This window comes from Oryx dammah, unplaced genomic scaffold (assembly GCF_014754425.2).
Source record: "Oryx dammah isolate SB20612 unplaced genomic scaffold, SCBI_Odam_1.1 HiC_scaffold_16, whole genome shotgun sequence".
Taxonomy (NCBI): Eukaryota; Metazoa; Chordata; class Mammalia; order Artiodactyla; family Bovidae; genus Oryx; species Oryx dammah.
This window is the reverse complement of record NW_024070200.1, coordinates 47256092-47275744: the sequence shown is the minus strand read 5'-3', so window position 1 is coordinate 47275744 and position 19653 is coordinate 47256092. Positions and strand designations below refer to the sequence as shown.

At 54.7% G+C, this 19653-nt stretch overlaps 1 protein-coding gene across 2 annotated transcripts; it reads right to left on the bottom strand.

Annotated features, from left to right (window-relative positions):
• Positions 1-6628: 6628 nt before the first annotated feature.
• Positions 6629-18987, bottom strand: FES (FES proto-oncogene, tyrosine kinase). 2 transcript variants are annotated; one of them, XM_040257496.1, is made up of 19 exons: positions 18879-18987; positions 18159-18380; positions 17801-17974; positions 16101-16197; positions 15788-15971; positions 13709-13864; positions 13515-13634; positions 13251-13373; positions 12930-13116; positions 12715-12798; positions 12040-12249; positions 11543-11665; positions 10877-10930; positions 10042-10160; positions 9653-9747; positions 9410-9533; positions 9025-9182; positions 8787-8909; positions 6629-7990 (listed from the first exon to the last, which is right to left on the bottom strand). In XM_040257496.1, exons 2-19 carry the CDS (start codon positions 18369-18371, stop codon positions 7848-7850), a joined length of 2487 nt encoding a protein of 828 aa, XP_040113430.1. In that variant the 5' UTR covers positions 18372-18380; positions 18879-18987; the 3' UTR covers positions 6629-7847. The 2 variants fall into 2 exon arrangements, with proteins under 2 accessions (XP_040113430.1, XP_040113431.1); XM_040257497.1 differs by having other exon boundaries at positions 13709-13846.
• Positions 18988-19653: the final 666 nt, after the last annotated feature.

Here is a 19653-nt window from a genome sequence, read left to right as displayed (position 1 = left end):
GCGAGGACAGCCTCGCCGCGCCCCCGCGCCGCCCCGGCCCCGCCGCCGCCGCCGCCTGTGGTGCGCCCCGCCAAGCCCGGCCAGTCGGGCCACGCGCGGCCCTCGCTCAGCTCCAGCCGGCCGGCCCGGGCGCTTCCGGTGCGGTCTGCGCCGTGACCCCCGGCGCCAGCAGAGGGTCCGCAGTGCGCAGCCGCAGCCCGGACCCCGGCCTCGGCGCGCTGTGGAGCCGCGAGGACGGACGCGTGACTTGATGTTTTCTGACTCTTCCTAGATGTCAGCACCTGAACTACCAATAGCAGAAACAGTCCTCCATTTCACCAACCGAAGGGTGGAGTGCGTTTTCCGGCCCCCTCTCAGCTCTGGTGTAGGTATCCTTCACTTGATGCAATTACGCTCCTCGGGCAAAGGAGTGCTGCCTCCTGGTGGTACCGTGCGTTAATCACAATTCCCTTTCTGAGTTTGCAATTAACGAAGACCCACATTTCTCGCTTGTTCTTTTACTGGACATCTGGGTTTATAATTTTGCAGCATACTAAACCACACTAGTGAACATCTCTATGAATTCCACATTTGTCTTCTTTTAAAATTATTACCGTGGGACGTGCGTGGTGGTCCAGGGGTTAAAAATCTTCCCTGAAGAGCAGAGGACTCAGGTTCGATCCCTGGTTGGGAAAACAAAGATCCCACATGCCACAGGGCAACTACTGAGCCCACGAACCACAACTAAGACCTGGTGCAGCCAAAACTAAATAAATATTTTTAAAAATTAAAATTATTACCTTAGGACAAATTTGCAGCTGTGAGGTTACCTGCTCAAAAGATTAGGACTGATAAGACTGATGATACTTGGCATTCTATCGCTCCCCAAAAGAGTCGTGCCAGCTTCCACCATCAATTACAAACTTGGAAATTGCTTAAGCAACTTGTTTGTTGATTAGCCAGATTTTAAAACCCACTTCATTGTTTTAACTCCTATTTCATTTATTACCATCAGAAACATTTTTCTAGGTTTATTTGCTAACTAACATGCCTGTTACTAAGGTGTTAGAGGTAATCTGGATCCATCATCCTCTGTGTTTCTGTGCTTTGTCCTTGTGGTCTGGGAAATTTATCTTCCAACCTATTGAATTTTTCATTTTGGCAATCATAAGCTTATTTTCAAGAGCTCTTATTGGTTCTCTGGTAAGTCTTTTTTTTTTTTTTCTTAACTAAGACACAACAAATTATGTGGCACAAGTCTTAAGTATACTGTTTGATGAGTTTAAAACTCAGGTATAAATGAATATACAGGTTTAATCATCACTCAGATCAAAACACAGAACTTTCTCATCACTCCCAAAAGTTCCCCTCTATCAAGAGGTCAAGGACTTCCCTGGAGGTCCAGTGGTTAAAAAGCTGCCTGCCAATGCAGATGACATGGATTCGGTCCCTGGTTCTGGAGAATTCCACAGAGCACATGCTGCAGAGCAACTAAGCCTGTGTGCCACAACTACTGAACCCATGAGCCACAACTAATGAAGCCCAAAGGACCTAGAGCCTGTGTTTGGCAACAAGAGAGTAGGCCCTGCTTGCCGCAGCTAGAGAAATCCCAAGTGCAGCAACCAAGACCCAGAGCAGCCAAAAATAAATAAATATTTTTTTAAAAGGTCAAACATTCCCTAAGTGCAGCATGGTAGCTAACAGGGCCACAAATCATTGTGCACAAATCTGTGCATACACCTAGCAAGATGTGTCTACCATACTTCCATGAGATCCAGCTAGTAAGGAGATGATAAGCCCCAATGGATCAAGACTGCTATTACACAGACAGCAAAAGCAAGGCCAGCCTGGTGCCAGCTTTCCCCAGCCACAGGATGACACTGAACCAGAGGGACCAGATGACAGGGAGCTTGATGGTAGATCTCTCTGCAGCTGAGAAGCCAACTATTAATAACTCAGCTGCAATCAGACAATTTTATCACCTGCCACTACACTCTAAGTTGGGGGAGAAGGGTGGGGCAAGGTGGAAAGGCCTACACTTCACTGAAACTAGGCAAAGGGATGAGAAATGGCTTTATGGAATCTCCCAAAAGAAGGTGGCTCTTCACCAGGCTGCTTATCTCCCCTTGTTCCAGGAGGAATCATAGTGTGTTCTGACAAGACTCAAATTGGACAGTGGTCAAGTCTTACCTCCCGTAGCAAAGTCGTCAGGGCAGTGTATCAGAGCCATTTCTAAACAGCCTTCCACCACCCTGGCCTTTCATGTATCCAGCAAAAAATTCTTTTCAGGAGCATCAGTCACCCCAAGAGGCAGTCCAATTCATTGCACTGGTGGGAGCTTGCACCAATAGGAGCTTGCTGCCTATTTATCTTAGGCAACATAAGTTGAGAGAGACCACAGCTATGCATCCCAGTAGAATGATCAGATCCACTTGCAGGTTAGACCACAGCTAGTCTCCTTATCTGTAGCTAAACCACTGTATCCCAGATGTTACTGGGGATCAACTTTAGACCCTCCCTGTTTATGAGTCAAGAGATAGAGTTAGGACTTCCCTGGTGGTTCAGTGGTTAAGGATCTGCCTGCCAGTGCAGGGGGGATTCATTGCATCCCTGGTCTGGGAAGATTCCACATGCCGCAGGGCAACTAAGCCTGTGCACCACAGCTACTGAAGCCTGCGCATCCAAGAGCCCGTGCTCTGCAGCAAGAGAAGCCACCACATTTTCCTGCCTTGGGTAGGTATTGGGCTATCCTGTCTAGGGCAGTTTGAACTAGTTAGTTTTTGTAATTAGGAAGTCATCGATAGAATAATACCAAGGTGCTTCTCATGGGATTCCAGGCTACTCTGTGTCTTGGTCTATCCACTGGTGGCAAATCACAGGGGAATTCAGGTAGACCTGTGACAGCACTGAAAAGGTGTATTGTAACCCAAGCCAATAAAGACAAGCTGATTTTCATTATTTGGGCATAATGGAATGTTTAAAAAGACATTAGCAAGGTCTGTCCTCTCAGAGCCCAATAACGAGAGAGAGTTTTTGGAGGTCCTGGTGGTCCAGGGGTTGAGAATCTGCCTTGCAATACATGGCTCGTGGGTTAGGGTTCCCATGTGCTGTGGAGCGACTAAGACCCCTTATGCTGCAGCCAAATGAATAACTACATATTCAAAAACAAAACAAAAAAACAAGAGAGTTTGTCTTTATGGAAAGACTATCACTTTCCTCTTTTGGGACCCCTTGTATAATAGCCAAACCTACGCAGCCTAATGGCAGGTTTCTTTCCTTACTTTGGCCTGTAATGTGTTACCTTGACCTTTGCCTAGGTTTCCATTCTAGGAAAATGACTGCACGGTAGCTGAAGAGTTTCCCAGAGACATCCCCAAGATCATGAGAAGATTTGGTTTCAGCCTTGGGCTGCCAGGGTTGAGCAAACGTTCAATCTGAATTTGGGGTGGCAATTTCATCATCTACATTTTACCACAGTTTTTTAAAATTAATGGATAGGAAAATCTGCCATACAAAAAGAGTTTCTGTGGAACAACCAATTAACGTACTTAGGAGTATACAACTTCACTCCCTGAAAGATTTGAGACAGCTTTCAAAAATATGTGTAGTACTAAAAGATTAGAGCTTTCCTGATGAACGAGCAGGTAGAGAATCTGCCTGCAATGCCAGAGACACAGGAAACTCAGGTTCAATCCCTGAGTCAGGAAGATCCCCTGGAGGAGGGCATGGCAACCTACTCCAATATTCTTGCCTGAAAAACCCCATGGACAGAGGAGCCTGGTGAGCTACAGTCCGAAGGGTTGCAGAGAGCTGGACATGACTCAGCAACTAAGAACACACATTTCATCATCTGGGTATGCATGTCTCCATAATGAATCCAGACTACGGTCACAGCGCACTAAAAGGAAGTGACTAGTTGGCCACATTGGCACTCAGTGTGGGGCCAAAAAGGTCCCATCCCCTTTTTTGGAGCAAAGACGGGGCTCCGTGGGCTGTCAGGTCAAGTGTGGGCTAGAACTCTGGCGCAAGGATCCAGACAGCTCATTACTCACACCGACAGCAAAAGCACAGCCAGCATGGTGTCAAGTTCTCACCCCCCTAGTGCTATAGGCTGACACTGAACTGGAGGGACAGATGACAGGAGGCATGGTGGTAGGCCACTCTGCAGCTGTGGAGCCAACTCTAAACTACGGCCAAGCAGTTGTGGGGCCTCGGGCCTTACTCTGCAAAGGGAGGGGGCCAAATAGAAAATCTGCACTCAACTGAAACTAGAAAGATGAATAAAAAATGGTCTCCCACAATATAGGAAGGCTCCCCTCTAGACTGCTCTGTCCTCTTGCTCCAGGAATAATAGTGGTATGTTCTGTCAAGACTGCAGTCACCATGCACAAACCTTGCCCACGTGGTCAATGTAGAGACCTGCAAGGTTGTAAGGGCACCAAGGCAGTGCTGTTTCCCTGCTGGCCACTTCTGTGGGTACCCCTCAGACAACCACTGTTTTCATTTCTCTATAGCTTAGTTTTGCCTGTGCTTGAACTTCCTGAAATGGAATCACAAGCACTGCTTCAAGCAGAGTTTCTTTATTCAACCTGTCTTTGAGATCCATCAGTGTTTGGTGCATGTACTTATAGTTTGTTCTTTTTTTATTGCTATATAGACATTTGGGTGATCTCCAGTTTACTCTGGTTCTAGCTCCTCTCTCTCCTTCTGGAACTTCAGTTACCTTGGAGTCCCACATGTGTCTTAGGCTCTGTTCTTTCTATTTCTTCCTCTCTCTTTTTTAGTTTAAAAGTGAAACTATTAATTGCTCAGTCATGTGGACTCTTGGCAACCCCCTGGACTCTAGCCCGCCAGGCTCCTCTGTCCAAGGGGTTCTCCAGGCAAGAATATTGGAGTGGGTTGCCATTCCCTTCTCCAGGGAATCTTTCCGGCCCAGGGATCAAACCCACATCTCCTGCATTACAGGCAGATTCTTTACCATCTGAGCCACCAGGGAAGCCCTTTTTTAGTTTAGACGCTATAAACCTGACTTTACGTTCACTGTCTTTTGTTTAGGGAATGAATCCTGGGACTGTGTGTTTAGTCTGTATGTGATTTTATCCTTTAGTTCTATGAATTTTTAGAATTTGTAATTTCAGAGATGACATTTTTCAGTTCTACCTACTCCTTTGATTCTTTTAAAAAGGATTCTAACCCTGTTGAAATTCTCTGTATTTGCATCTATTTTGTCCACTTTTTTCTCTGTTTAACATATTAAGCATAGTTATTTGGAAATCCTTACCTGCCGAATCCAATATCTGGATCGTTTGTGGGTCTGCTTCTATTGTTTTTCTCTTGTATATTGGTCCCATTTTTCTTCCTTTTTGCATGTTTTATAATGTTTATCATATGTTGTATTTTGGGTTTAAAAGAAGGGTAAAATATTATGTTATTCCTTTCCCCAACTTCTCCCTAAGGGTTCCCGAAGGAGCTAGTTACCTTGATGTGATCAACCATTGAGCTGAGTTAGGGCAGTTACAGTTCTGATAAACCTCAGATCTGGGAAAGCCTGGCCAGTCTCTGTCTCTCCAAATCTTTCAAATTCTGCTCTAAAGAGATTTTAAAGTTAGCTCTTTAGCCTCCCACAGTTTGAAAACCTAGCCAGTATCTTGAGGGAGAGATTAGTTCTTTTGTTTCAGGGCCCCTCCCTCTAAACCTCTGCCTTTCCAGCCCAGCCCCTGGCTGGTTGCCCACACTGCTCCAGAATGTTCCATGGGGGAAACTGCTTTTGCATTTGGGGTTTCCCTAGGTGCCAATCTAGTACTTTGGCCACCTCATTCGAAGAGTTGACTTATTGGAAAAGACTCTGATGCTGGGAGGGATTGGGGGCAGGAGGGTAGAGTGGACGACATCGAGTTAGAGTGTGACTAAGTGAAAATTCAAACTGTGTCTCCATTAGAAGTGAAAAGTGGAACTGAAGAACTTCTGCTTCAGGGTAGGATGTGGTAGGTCCCCTAGATGACAGAGGATGAGATGGCTGGATGGCATCACCAACTCAATGGACGTGAGTTTGAGTGAACTCCGGGAGTTGGTGATGGACAGGAAGGCCTGGTGTGCTGCGATTCATGGGGTCACAAAGAGTCAGACACGACTGAGCAAATGAACTGAACTGAACCGAGCTAGGTGCCAATCCATAGCACAGTCCCTGTAAGCACCATTTCTTCCCCTGCTCCCCAAGAGCACCTCTTAATTCTGATCATCAGAGATGTCCCAAATCAGCAAATGTCTCAGGGAAGAGAATAGCTGTGCATCATCAGCTCACCTTGGAGGGGCTTTCTCCTCCTTGAAATTTTAATTCATGTAGTCTTCAATTTCTTAACACTACTGGCCATTGTCTTTAAAAACTATTGTCTTCATCTGTCGTTTCCTCTTCACTGTTGCAATGGGAGTAGGGGCTGGGGGACCGAGGTACCACATCCTACCCTGAAGCAGAAGTTCTTCAGTTCCACTTTTCACTTCTAATGGAGACACAGTTTGAATTTTCACTTAGTCACACTCTAACTCAATTTCCTCTTGTTTAAACAAGTATTAGGCCTTTCACTTTTCAACCCTTTGAAAGTAGATATCAACAGCTTCTTGAACTTTCTTGAAAGACGGTCATTTTTACTTCAAAATTCTTACTGCTTTGTCCTTTGGAGCTAAAAGTCTTCCTAGTTTCTGTTTTTCGGTTTGTTTATACTTCTTTTTTTTTTTTGGCTGCACCGCACAGCATGCAGGATCTTAGTTCCTCAACCAGGGATTGAACCCACTTCAGTAGAAGCACAGAGTCTTAACTGCTGGACCACCAGGAAAGTCCCTCTTTGTCTTTTTGACCTTCACCATTGCTGCTAGCAAAGTTTCAAATAACCTTTTAGGTTTCGGGGGACTTAAGGGAGGAAGTGAGGGCCCCTCATTGCTCAGTAAACTTGTCTTGAGAGATGCAAAGCATTTTCTTTCTCTCTGGCCACTCCATCCGCTCTAGGTGGAGCTCCAACTTTCCCTGACACTCTCTTCTTCCCTTCTCTATCTCCTGTGACTGTGGGACACAGACTCAGGGTCTGTAAACATTTATAAGCTAATGACTTCCCTGGTGGCTCAGCTGGTAAAGAATCCACCTGCAATGTGGGAGACCTGGGTTCAATCCCTGAGTTGGGAAGACCCCCTGGAGAAGGGAAAGGCTACCCACTCCAGTATTCTGGCCCAGAGAATTCCATGGACTATATAGTCCATGGGTTGGCAAAGAGTCGGACATGACTGAGCAACTTTCACTTTCACTTTCACACCTCAGCTGCCAGCCTTTACTTCCCTCTGAGCTTCCAGACTTGCATGTCACACTTAGATCCCCACAGGCCCCTCAAATGCTTCTCCTAACTCGCCATCCTTCCCATGGCTCTGATCCTCTGCCTGGGCTCCTAATTCAGAAATAACACCTCCATCTGGTCTGAAGCCTGCACATCGTCTTGGTCTCTCTCCCTCCTCCCCAAGTCTCACATCCAACAGCTACCAACCACACCGTGTCAGTTCCGCCCTGGTAACGCTGCCCGTCCTCCTGCTTCCCCACGGCCATGGTACAGGCTCTCTGGTCCTCCTAAGACCTGCCCTCCAGAGGACTGCACATGCTGAGAGCACCTGATGAGCACAAAGGGTTTATTATTTCTGCCTGGAAGAGGAAGCCCTGGAAGGAGCAGGGATGCAGGGCAGGCCGGGAGCTGCAGCCTTGCCCACAGCATAGAATCCAGAGGCTGGAGTCCAGGACGTTGAAGAGCTGTCCAGCGGGGTGAGCTGGAGCCCCACTGAGGAGGTATGATCTTGCCCGCAGGGGCCGCTGGCTTGAGCAGTGGGGCCCAGCCTCACCGGTGCCGCTTTCGTATGCTCTGTAACTCCTGGTAGATGACGCTGAAGGTCGGCCGCTGCCCTGGCTCGTAGGCCCAGCACTGCTCCATGAGTCTGAACACAGCGTCGGGGCACAGCTCAGGGCAGGGCAGGCGGCCCCCTGTGAGGACAAGCACAGCATACCAGGCATAAGGAGGGGGTCTGAGAGCCCCTGGCAGCCCCCAGGGACATGCCAGGAGCAATAGGAACTGCTTAAGCTGCAAAGTTCTCCTTTTTTTTTTTCTTGCAGCATTTTTATGGAGCCCCCTGTTCTTTCCCAGAAACACAGAGATTCTAATCTCAAGTCACCGTGTGATAGCTGTGTGACTTTTGTGAAATCTCAATATCCTTCTGTAAACGAGACCTTTTAATTCTGGCCTCACATGTTATGAAGAGTAAATGAGGGGCTTCCCTGGTGGCTCAGTGATAAAGAATCCACCTGCCAATGCAGGAGACACGGGTTCAATCCCTGGTCTGGGAAGATCCCACGTGCTGCAGAGCAACTAAGCCTGTGTGCCACGACTACTGAGCCTGTGCTCTAGAGCCTGGCAGCTGCAGCTGCTGAAGCCTGCGTGCCTAGAGCTCGTGCTCCACCACAAGAGAGGCCACCACAGTGAGAAGCCCAAGCTCTGCAGCTACAGAGGAGCTCCCGCTCGCTGCAACCAGAGAAAAGCCCACACAGCTGCTAGGACCCAGAGCAGCCGAAAATAATTAAATACATAAAAATGTTCAAAAAAGGGTAGATGAAATAAGGGTATAGCCTGGCACATAACAGGGGTTCCCTGGATGGTACCTCAAGAACTGTCCTTACTGTGCCCCAGTGGGGAGGACAGACAGGAGACCTGGAAGAATCCAGCTGGAGTGCCAGGAAGAGGGCATGGCTCTGGGACCGCTGTCGGGCCACCGGGTTCCCTTACCATTTTCCACGAACTCCCGGGTCTGCTGATTGCTGAGGTTGGGATAGGGGGAGGCCCCCAGGCTGAAGGTCTCCCAGAGCAAGATGCCAAAGCTCCATACATCGCTCTCGGAGGAGTAGCGGCCTGCGAGGAGGTGAGGCAGCGTGAGTGGGCCGTGCCCACCAGCCAGAGAGGGGCAGGCGGCGGCACCCGTGCCCGGCCTTGGGCCTTGCTGCCAGCGTGGATCAGGCACAGGTACCGTAGTTAAGGGCCTCCGGTGCGGTCCACTTCACAGGGACTTGTCTGAGACCCCCCGAGGCCGCGTAGATCCCGTCGGCTTCCTCCCGGGACATCCCGAAGTCGCTGATCTTCAGGACATTCTTCTCTGTCACCAGGCAGTTCCGAGCAGCCAGGTCCCTGGGTGAAGCAGGACACGGGGCTCATGTGGCCAACGTCCGCGCGGCACCTGCCAGCTGCCTGGCCAGGGCACGCTCGACACAGCCATGGGCCAGAGCTGCCCCTGCGACGATGCCTGGTCCCTTTGAAGCACAGCCCACCTCTGGAGCTGGTGGCTGCTGGTGAAGGGGCAGGGGTGGGGAAGGGGTGTTGGGACGGCCTGCCATGCCCACCCCTCACTCCCTCACCGGTGAATGCAGCACTTGCTCTCCAGGTACTCCATGCCCGCGGCCGCGTCCCCTACCATCTGCAGCAGTGTCTTCACCCGCAGGCGGGCTCCCTCCGTCCGAAGGAAGGTCAGGAAGTCGCCCCCTGGGAGTGGGTGGTGTTGGTGGGGAAAGCTCAGTGAGCCTTTGGATGAGGGGTTTGAGATGTAAGAGACCTAGCCCAGCTGAGTGCCCCACCCCCCGAGATCAGCTCCCTTGGCTCACCCTGCACAAGTTCCATGACGATGTAGATGGGCTGTTTTTGGGTGCAGACGCCAATGAGACGCACGATGTTGGGGTGGCTGTACTGCTTCAGGATCCTGTGGGGTTGGGGGTGCTGCTTAGGCTCCCGCCTCGGGCAGGGGAGGGAGGGGTCTTACACATTCGCTTCCCCAGCCCCAGGAGCCCCAGGGAAGGCCAGGTGGCCCAAGGGAGAACAGGAGACAGGCAGCAGAGGAGAAGAGCAGCTGACCAGGACCCCGCCAAGCTACGGGGGCGCCAGGAGGCTTAAACAACACGGTAGAAGGCAAGCCCTGTGGAGGTCAAACGTCCTGCCATGTGCCAGGGAACCTGTTGTACAGGGGCCCTACAGGGATGGGTGTTCTATCACCCACCTTGCTTCCTGCAGAAACTTGGCCTTGAGGTCAGGGGGCAGCGTCTCGCGACAAGATTTCACTGCCACCAGGGTGTTGTCTGCTCGCAGGCGTCCGCTGAACACTTCGCCAAAGTTCCCCTGAAACAGCCTGGGGTTCCTACCTGTCTTCCCTGGACTGTGGGCCTCTCCTGCACCAGGAGCGCAGCCCACTCTGTCCCTACCGGCCCTTGACTCAGTGCCCCACCCCGCCGCTGCGCTTAGTCCTGCTCATTTTGGCTTTCGGTTCAGGGGGCCAAGCAGACATGGGGGACAGGCGGAGAAAGTCACCCCTGATTGACTGCAGTCACTGAGAAGTGACATGGAGGGTTCAAAAATCACTTTTGCTTGGGTTGGAAAAGCATTCTGAGTTTTAGGACAGTGACTTCTTTCCTAAGAATGTATTGTATGTATTTATATTTGTTTATCTATTTATTTTTGGCCATGCCATGCAGCAGGCAGGATCTTAGTTCCCCGATAGGAGTCAAACTTGTGCCCCCTGCATGGGGAACATGGAGTCTTCACCACTGGCCCGCCAGCCCACAGGCTGGTATTTTATAGGTCACATGAATAGAGTGTGTCTCGCCTCTTTGAGGTGGGAGGTGGTGGGGGTGATGTGCGTGAGTGTGAGGGGCATAGGGTGTGAAGCTGGCAGCAGAAGCGTCTCTGGGGAGTTGTCAGGGCAGGCACTCTCCCCTCAGTTTCTGGAAGGACGGTGTATGGCAGCGGATGGACGGTGGACAGGGGTCCAAGATGGGAATCAGATTCAGGGGCGGGAAGGCAGGCGGCCAGGAGCTGGCAGAGCACACTTGACTCACCCGCCCAATCTGCTCGCCCAGGACCAGGTCCTCGTGGCTTAGCGCCCACTTGTCCTGAGGAAGGGAGGAGGTTGGAGGTGTCAGAGGTCAGCGGTGGGTGCACATGCTGGACCCTACTAAGGACTGAACATCCCCCACCAACGCTGGGCATCTTGGTTTGTTGGTCTGTAAAATGGGGACTGGACCCAGGGTCACACCTAGATGACTCAGGGACCAGGCAGGGGCACTAAGTGTGTGAGCACCAGCCTGGCGTACAAGGCCCAGGAAAAGGGAGTGATCTTGATGTTCCAAGCCTAGTGGGAGGCTGGCTGGGCTCCCTGTATGGATTAATATGTATCCTCTATGTGTGTGCTAAAGTTGCTTACAGTTGTGTCTGACTCTTTACGACTCTATGGACGGCAGCCCCACCGGGCTCCTCTGTGCATGGGATTTTCCAGGCAAGAACACTGGGTGGGTTGCCATTTTCTTCACTTGGGGAATCTTCCCAACCCGGGGATTGAACCCGCATTGCTCACGTTTCCTGAACTGGCAGGTGGGTTCTTCCCACCTAGCACCACCTGGGAAGCCCACATACGTATATGTATTGCTGGGGACCTGAAAAGCTCTCGGTGTTAGGATCCTCTGTGGGCCTAAGCCCGCAGCCCCCAGCCCCTCCCCCAGGTTCACCTTGGGCACAGCCCTGTTCAGGACGATGCCGCTCTTCTTGGTGAGGGGCTGCTGGGAGCGCAGCAGGTGGTCGACAAGCAGGGGGATGCTGGGAAAACCATCTCCTTCCAGTCGGTACAGGTTCTGCAGGGGCAGGGGGACCTGGGGTCAACGGCCTCCATTGCTGGGGGCGGGGGGGTCACTGAGCCGTGGGAGAGGAGAGGAAGGAAGAGCAGTGGGGAGAAAGGGCCTGCCTGGGGCGAGAGGCAGAGACCTGAGGGTGCACGACAAGCCTGCTCCCCCATCTTATGGGGGGATGCAGGCTGAAGGCTTAACCTCTGTTGGTTTTTGCAGGGATTGGGTTGTCTCTGCGGCCCCTTTCAGCTCTGCCAGGGAGGCATCTAAGACATAGCAGCTCCTTTCTACCGCCTCAAGGTCATTCCCTGCTGAAGGGGAGGGGAGGGGAGGGGAGGGGAGGGGAGAGGAGGAGAGGGAAGGGCAGGCAGGGGTCCACTCACGTCAGCGGACTGGATGATGAAGTGCCGGGGCTGGCCGTCCCACAGCACTGACAGCACGTACTCCTGCTTGCCCTGGCTCTCCCGGACAAGGAAGTCCCCGGAATGTGTCAGGAGCTCAGCCACCTCTGCCCGTGGGATGGCCCCGTGGTACCACACCTGCTCGTGCAGGGGTTTCTGCACCTCTGGAACGAGCTGCAGTGGCGGGGGGAGCTGGAAAGGCACGGGGGAGGAGCAAGGAGGGGTCGCTAGGCCAGCTAGTTGGGTGGTGGGGGAGGCATCTCTGTCTGCCTCTCACAGGCCTCCCGTCCTCACAAGCCACCGGAGTGCCACATAGAGCCACTTGCAACCCTCAGAACCAGCAATAAACTTGCTCAGGCTGGCCAATCTCAAACCAAGCTTTGCCTTGTCCACCAGTCTGCAGCCCACAACCACTCCTGGAGGAGGGAGAACCTTGGGGTGACCGTGCCACACAACATGGGTGATGGAGAGGAAGGGGTAGGCAGGGGTGACAGGATCTGGAGTCCCAAGGAAGAGAGGGGCGCCCCAGTAAAAGTGGCCTGGGAGGAGCCTTCAGTAACTAAACCCCGGGACTAAACCTAGTGGCCTAGGGAGACGTCCCTGAGAGCCCTGGCCTGGCCACCCCTTAGGGAAGGGAGGAGCTGTGGATCCACTCACCGAGAACTTGGGACGGAAGATTCCCGAGATGTGGCTCTTGAGGATCTCCAAGGTGGGCGTCCTTCCCCCTTCTCGCTCCTGCTCCTGAGGCCAGGGACAGACGTCAGCGGGTGGCCAGGCTTGGGGAGGGAGGGGGAGGGTGAAAATGAGGCGCGCAGCCCCCAGGGGTGGGCGGGCAGGGCTGGCAGCATGGGGGCAGCCGGTGGGCGGCTCACCGAGGATGAGGTGGAGTGGCGGTCGTCCTGCAGGAGCAAGACGGGCGGGGGCTCGCCGGGGCCCAGCCGCTCCATCTTGGCCTGCAGCAGCTCCTGCTGGGCCTGCAGCTTGGCCTGCCTGCACAGCGCCACCTGCAGCCCCTGCAGCGCCTCCTGAAGTGCCTGCTTCTTGCCCAGCAGCTGCACCCTGCAGGCAGGGGCAGGCAGTGATGGAGGGGAGTGAGGGCGGCTCAGCCTGCAGCCGAAGGCTAGGGATGAGCCAGTCAGGCCAGATGGAGGGCAGGGAGGACCAGGAGGCGGCTGTCAGCGGGCCCCACTCACCGCTCCCGGGGGTGGGTGGTCTGCTCCTCATTCCAGAGCTCTCGCTGCAGCTGAGTGACTGCCTCCTGCCGACTGAGCACCGTCTGGGTGGCCGCAGCCAGGTCATCTGTCACTGAGGTCAGCCTGCGCCCGGAGGAAGGGCAGTATGAGAGTCGCGCCCCTCGGCTGCCTCCCTGCCAAGCCGAGTAAGCCCGCAGGCTGGCCGCAGCGCTGCATGGGCAGTGTCTGCCGCCCCCCTTGGTCCCCAGCCGAGCCCCCACACACGTGTGCTGCACGCTCTCCACTGTCAGTTCATTCAGCTGCAGCTCCCCGGACTCCAGCAGCTCAGTCTCCTCCAGCAGTGACTCGTCAAAGGTGACACAGGGTGGGATGTCAGGGGCGGACCTGCAGCAACAGTGTCCGTCAGTGCCCGACAGGCCAGCCGCCCAGGCGCCCGGCCCCCGCGAGGAGGGGCTTACCCGTACTGCTGCAGGAAGCCTTGGTACTCAGCCTCCGGCTGGATGCGGGCCACCGCTGCAGCCATCTCCCGGTGAATGGTCACCACCTCGTCTTGCACCAGGCTGCTAATCTCCAGGTACTCCTGCAGGGTCTCCTTCCTGCCCCCGGGCCAGACCCTGGGTCAGGGAGGCCTCAGGCTGGACAAGGCTAGAAGCTTGGGGCCCGTGGCACCGGATTTGGGCCTGCTGTGGGGTTAGATTCCCCCCCTCACCCATCATTGACCATCTCCCGGAAGTCATAACAAGGCCCCAGTGACCGCATATGAGTGGAGTGTGTGGTGTGAGGAAGTGCTCAGGAAATGTGAGCTACAAATGTGTCTGCTCTGGGCAGTCAGCCCCACAGTGGGGCTCTGGGGGCTCTGATAACCCCCGAAGCCATCACTGTGCTGACCCCATATTGACACCTCCAGTCCCAACACCTCCCAGAGCTCCAGTTGTCTCATGTAACCATCTATCTATTCAACACATCCCGCTGGACATCTCTTAGACACCCAGACTCCACCAGCTGCAAAATGAACTCCTCTGGCTGTCCTCTGAACCTGCTTCTCCCCATGCCTTCTCCACGTGGCCTCTGCCTCGAAGGGGCTCCGGGCCAAGCCCCTGGAGCCATCCTTGACTGTTCTATCCACACCCCGCTTCCAGTCCATGAGGAAGTTCCACTGGCTCCACTTTCAAAGTACTTCCGAGACCTGACCGCTTCTCCCCTCTGCTGCTACCGCGGGGGTCTAGGGGCTGGGGTCTGTGGTCCGGTCATTGCAGTGCAGTGGTTCCTGTCTGGTCTAACCCTGTCTTGCCCCCTTAAGTCTGTTCTTAACTTGGCAGCCAGACTGGCCTTAGTAAGACAGCTCAGATCCAGCCACTCTTCTGCTCCACTTGGAGCCAAAGTCCTCACAATGGCCTGCCGGACCCTCTATTATCCTCCTGCAGCCCCTTGTCTGACTTCCCGCGCTCTGCACAGGCTACACTGGCTTCCTAGCTGTTCCTTGATTTCAGGCATTCTCCCACCTCGAGCTTGCGGTTCCCTCTTTCTAGTGTGACCCTTCTCCAAACATCTGCCTGGCCCACCCTTGCACTTTTGAGGCTTTCCCAGACCATTCCCCTTAGAACGGTAAGCTCCCGGACTTCCCTGGTGGTCCAGGGCAGGTCTGCCGATGCAGGGGACACAGGTGGATCCCTGCTCCGGGACGATCCCACATGCCTCGGGGCGACTGCTCCCGTGTGCTACAACGACTAAAGCCACGCTCGAGAGCCCGTGTTCCACAAGAGGAAAGCCCTCACAGCACAACTAGAGAGTAGCCCCTGATTGCTGCAACCAGAGAAAGCCCTTTGCACAACAATGGAAACCCAGTGCAGCCAAAAATAAGTAAGTAAAAATTAAAAGATAAATACATATAAAGAACTGTCTTATAAAAAAACCCAAAAAAAACAATAACCTCCTACCCTGCCCCCCTGCATCCCCGTTTTCTTTTCTTATTTTTCTCCATAGCATCTATCTCCTCTAACAGGCTTTTTACTTTACTTGCTGATTTCCTTTTCTTTTCCCACAAATGAATAATCCTAGAGGAGAATTTTGGTCTCTATTCTCTGCTGGATCACCTAGGAGAGCCTAGAATGGTGTTCAATACATATAATGAAAGTGAAAGTGTTAATCACTCAGAAGAATTGTGTCCGACTCTTCTGCAACCCCATGGGCAGAGGAGCCTGTCCATGGAATTCTCCAGGCATGAATACTGGAGTGGGTTGCCATTCCCTTCTCCAGGGGAATCTTCCAGACCCAGGGATCAAACCCAGGTCTCCTGCATTGCAGGCAGATTCTTTACCATCTGAGCCACCAGGAAAGAGCCCATACACATAATGGAACCCTGCAATAAGGGCCCCAGAATAATATAATTTGGATGTCAATTGACTGGCCCACGGCTCATCAGCACGTGATCACAGGACTGTCAGTTTCCCAGGCTGGGGTTTTCTGGACCCTGACTCTGGGCGTTAGGGCTGTGGTGGGCTAGGTGGGAGCGGGGGTGGGCGGGGCTGTGGGCTCACAGGATGCAGGCCATCTCCTGGTGCAGGTCTTGCAGGGACTGAAGCAGGCTGGGCAGCATGAGCCGGTGGTGGTGCTGGTGATGCAACTGTGCCGCCCGCACGCCCAGCACATAGCGGTTGTGGTGAGCAAAGAGCTTCCACAGGCTGCGCACATACTTGTCCTTGGCCTTGTCACGGTCCTTGTCTGCCAGATCGGGGGAAGGAGGTGAGGGTTACCCAGAGCAGAGGCCTAGGTGGCACCCGCTGCCCCCGTGATACCTGTGGACAGGCCTGGGCTGAATCCCCACCCTTTTCAGGGAGGGAAGTCTCGGACCTTTGCCAGCCTCCTGGTACTTGCGCCGGGCCTGGGCGCTATCCCGTGCCAGGGCTCGGTACTGGCTTTTCAGCTTCTCAATGTCCTGGCTGTGACTCTGGAGAGAGAGGAGGGACCAGTGTAATTCAGCAGGTTCCTGGAGGATTCCTGCCTAAGGTGCAGCCCTGGACGGGGCCTGTGGTCCAGGTGGGCAAGTGCTCCAAGCCCATACTTCAGGAAGGACCTGGAGACCCCTGGGACTTAGCCGTTGTTGCTGAGGTTAAGGTCAGAGGAGCTGGGCTAAGGACAGGGAGGCTCTGGGGGTGGCAGAGAGCTGGACTGGGCAGGCGACAACTGTCCCTCCTTGGCTTAGAGTAGTATCAGGTGGCAGGTGTGTGTGTGGGCTGTGCAGAGCTCCACGCTTAGAAGGACCTGTGCTTGGCTGAACGCTGTTGATGCTATCTTGAAATTCTTAATAATTTGTTGACAGGGAGCCCCGTGTTTTCCTTTTGTACTGGTTTCCCAATTATGTTCCTGGTGGCAGGAGCAACAGATGGTCAAGACTGGATGAAGACCCCAGTTCCCTGCTGATGCGCTGGGATACTCAGAACAAACTCCATTCCTCTCCTCTGAACCTCAGCTTCCTCATCTGCCACAGAGTGACGTGCACAGACTAGACCAGCCTTTTCCTTCAGGGCCAGAGCGGAAACGTTTTAGGCTTATAGGCCGTGCAGTCTCTGTTAAAATTGCTCGGCTCTGCCATTTTAGCTCTTCAGTGCTGTTGTTTAGTCGCTAACTCACGTCCAACTCTTTTGTGACCCCCATGGGCTGTAACCTGCCAGGCTCCTTCTGTCCATGGGATTCTCCAGACAAGAATACTGGAGGGGGTAGCCATTCCCTTCTCCAGGGGATCCCATCCGCGTCTCCTGCATTGGCAGGTGGATTCTCTACCACTGAACCACCAGGAAAGCCCTAGCTCTTCAGTAGCCATAGTGTGACAAACATATGGGCAAGTCTGTGTTCTGCTTACACTGCCTACAAAAAGCAGGCTGACACCTGAATTAGGTGCTCTCCTGGAGAGAGGGATGACTGAGTGAAGACTGGCCACCAGGGGCTGCTGTGGGGCCGCCGCAAGGCTGGGGTTTGCACTGGGAGAAGGGGTGTGGTGCAGACGGCTGCCCAGCACATTGAAGAAGGCTAAAGCCTCCACGTAAATAGCTCCTATCAAACAGCCTCTAGACCGAGGAGCTGGGCAGGATTCGAATGCAGTCAGGCCCACTTCACAGCCCCAGTCCTTAACCTCCAAGTCAGGGGACCACGCTGCTGCCTCGTGGAGTCTCTGAGTCCCTGGGAGGAGTGAGCCTTGGGCCAAGCGCCATCCCTCCCTCTGTCTCTCTCAAGGGCCAGCTGGTGCAGTGCAGGAGATGGGCAGCCCCCCTTGGTCCTGAGCTCCTCCCAGGCAATGGTTGGATCACTCATCCTTGCGCTTCCCAGTGCTCCTCTGCCCTGGCACACAGTAGGGTGACAGAAAAAAGAACAGAGGAGGCCCCCGCCAAAGGCCAGTCCTAGCTGCACCGGGAAGGGGGGAAGGAAGCTGGAGCTGGTTCTGGGGGCAGGCCTGTGGTCAGACACTTCCACTTCTTCAGGAAATCCAGGGGTTCCTTGCAAAACCAGCCCTCTGAGGCTCAGAACATAGGCAGGGAGGACAGAAGCCCACATACCTTGGTGAACTCCTGCTGTAGCTGCTGCCACTGCTCATTGTAGGTTCTGCGCAGTTGCTGGCGCTCCCGGATCAGCAGGCTCAGCTTGCTCAGGGGCCCTGAGTTCAGGTCCTCCGCGTGCTGCCTCAGCACCCGGCTCAGGCCCTCCGTCTGGCTGGTGAGCTCTGTCCAGGACTGCAGTGGGGAGGGGCAGGCAAGGCAGGGAATGGGGAACCTAGCTTCTGAGGCGGACCTGCCAAATCTCCAGCCCTCCCCAGCGGGGGACTCCGGGAAATGGAAGGAGCAGGCGGGCCTACCCAGGCACCCACGGGAATTTGCTGGTGGAGGGCGGGAAGAGGCGGGGAGTCTAGAATCCCACCTGACTGATGGGGCTGTGGGGGCCGATGCCCCGGCTCTGGCCCCCGCTGTCCTGCAGCGACATGTGGTGAAGCAGCCCGGCATATTCCCTGTCGCTCTTGACCCGCTGGGCCATCCACTTCCTCATGCCCTCCAGCAGCCGGAGCTCGGCCTCCTGCATCTGCTGCAGGGCCCCGTGGCCCTGGGGGCTGCACAGCTCTGAAGAGAAGCCCATAGTGTCGTCCTGGGGACAGAGAGAGGAGAGGCCACCACTGGGAGTGAGTAGCTGGAGATGGACGGAGGGGCGGGACAGGGAGGCGAGAGGCTGAAGAGACACAGACAGGCAGAAGGTGGACGCCTGTCCCCCTGGAACGCAACAATGGGTACGAAACACCGCCTGGCCTGGGAAAGCCGTCGGTGCTTCCCGTGTCCCAGGTGGAGGCCTGATGCCGGCGGTCTCCTCCCCAGGCCTGGAACAGAAACCTCCCACAGTCTCCTTCCCTGGATCCTTCCACCCAGCTCCCGCTGCAGGTGCAAGATGTGCATTGGGCCCTCGACAGGGCCAAGGCTGCCCCTGCAGGCACCCCAGGCGGCCATCCCACCACCCTCATCCCCAGCTCCTATCCTCCCGCGGCCCCTGCTCCCCCCTGTCCCGTGTCCCTCTCTCTGATCGCCTGCCAGGCCCCTGCCCAACCACCTCCCGGGTTGGCCACCGCCTCCTGGGCCTCAGTACAGGCATTACCGGTGCGGGCAGCTGCTCCTGGGCCTCCGAGGACCGACTTACACTCAGGCCCCACACCGCCCCGGCCAGTTCCTGATTCCGCGCTTCCTCCTACTGTGGTTTCAGTTGGCCCAGGCCCCGGGGCGGGCCGGCCAAGGGGAAGGGGCGGGCGGGAGCCCCGACGCCTGCCCGCCCCCCCCTGCCCAGCGCCGGCCGCTGCCTCAGCTGCCGGCCACACGGGCCCGCGGAAACGGAAGGGAGGAGGGGGCTGGGAAAGAATGGCCCAGAAGGGAGCAGTTTGCGCCGGGCGCTCCCCAGGGCCCAGACAGCGCCCCGGGGAACAGCCGAGGGTACCTGGGGAGCACTCGCACAGGGCAGGGCTGTGGGCTCTGCAGTGGCCAGGAGGGCCCGGGGGCCCAGAACCTAAGGAAGGGCAGGCGGCCAATTTGAGCAGCAGGCCAGGGACGCCCCAAAGCACAGGGGGAAGTCCAGGCCTTTCCCACCCCACTGGACTCCCCAAGGAGGGCTCAGGCGCCAGCCTCTATTTGAATAAAATTTCCTAGTAAATATCCCGAGGAGAGGCCTACTTTTCAGGCATGGATCTTGGTGGAACTGGCCTGGTTCCTCTCCCTACCACAGGCAGGGGTTTCCTGTCCCAAGGGAGACCTGGGGCAGGAGAGGGGCCTGGGCCAGAGTGTGTGTGTCAGGGGTGCGGTGGGGGTTATGGCACTTCCAGTGTGGGACTCAGGTTCTCCCCAGCAAAGCCTATCTTGATTCAGTCAGGCCCCACCAGAGG

Coding starts and splice junctions, on each gene's coding strand:
- FES (XM_040257496.1), bottom strand. CDS start 18,371: ATGGGCTTCTCTTCAGAGCTGTGCAGCCCCCAGGGCCACGGGGCCCTG. Junction 12,250..12,714: donor TCTTCCGTCCCAAGTTCTCG/GTGAGTGGATCC, acceptor GTGCCTTTCCAG/CTCCCCCCGCCACTGCAGCT. Junction 10,161..10,876: donor TGGGCGAGCAGATTGGGCGG/GTGAGTCAAGTG, acceptor AGGCTGTTTCAG/GGGAACTTTGGCGAAGTGTT.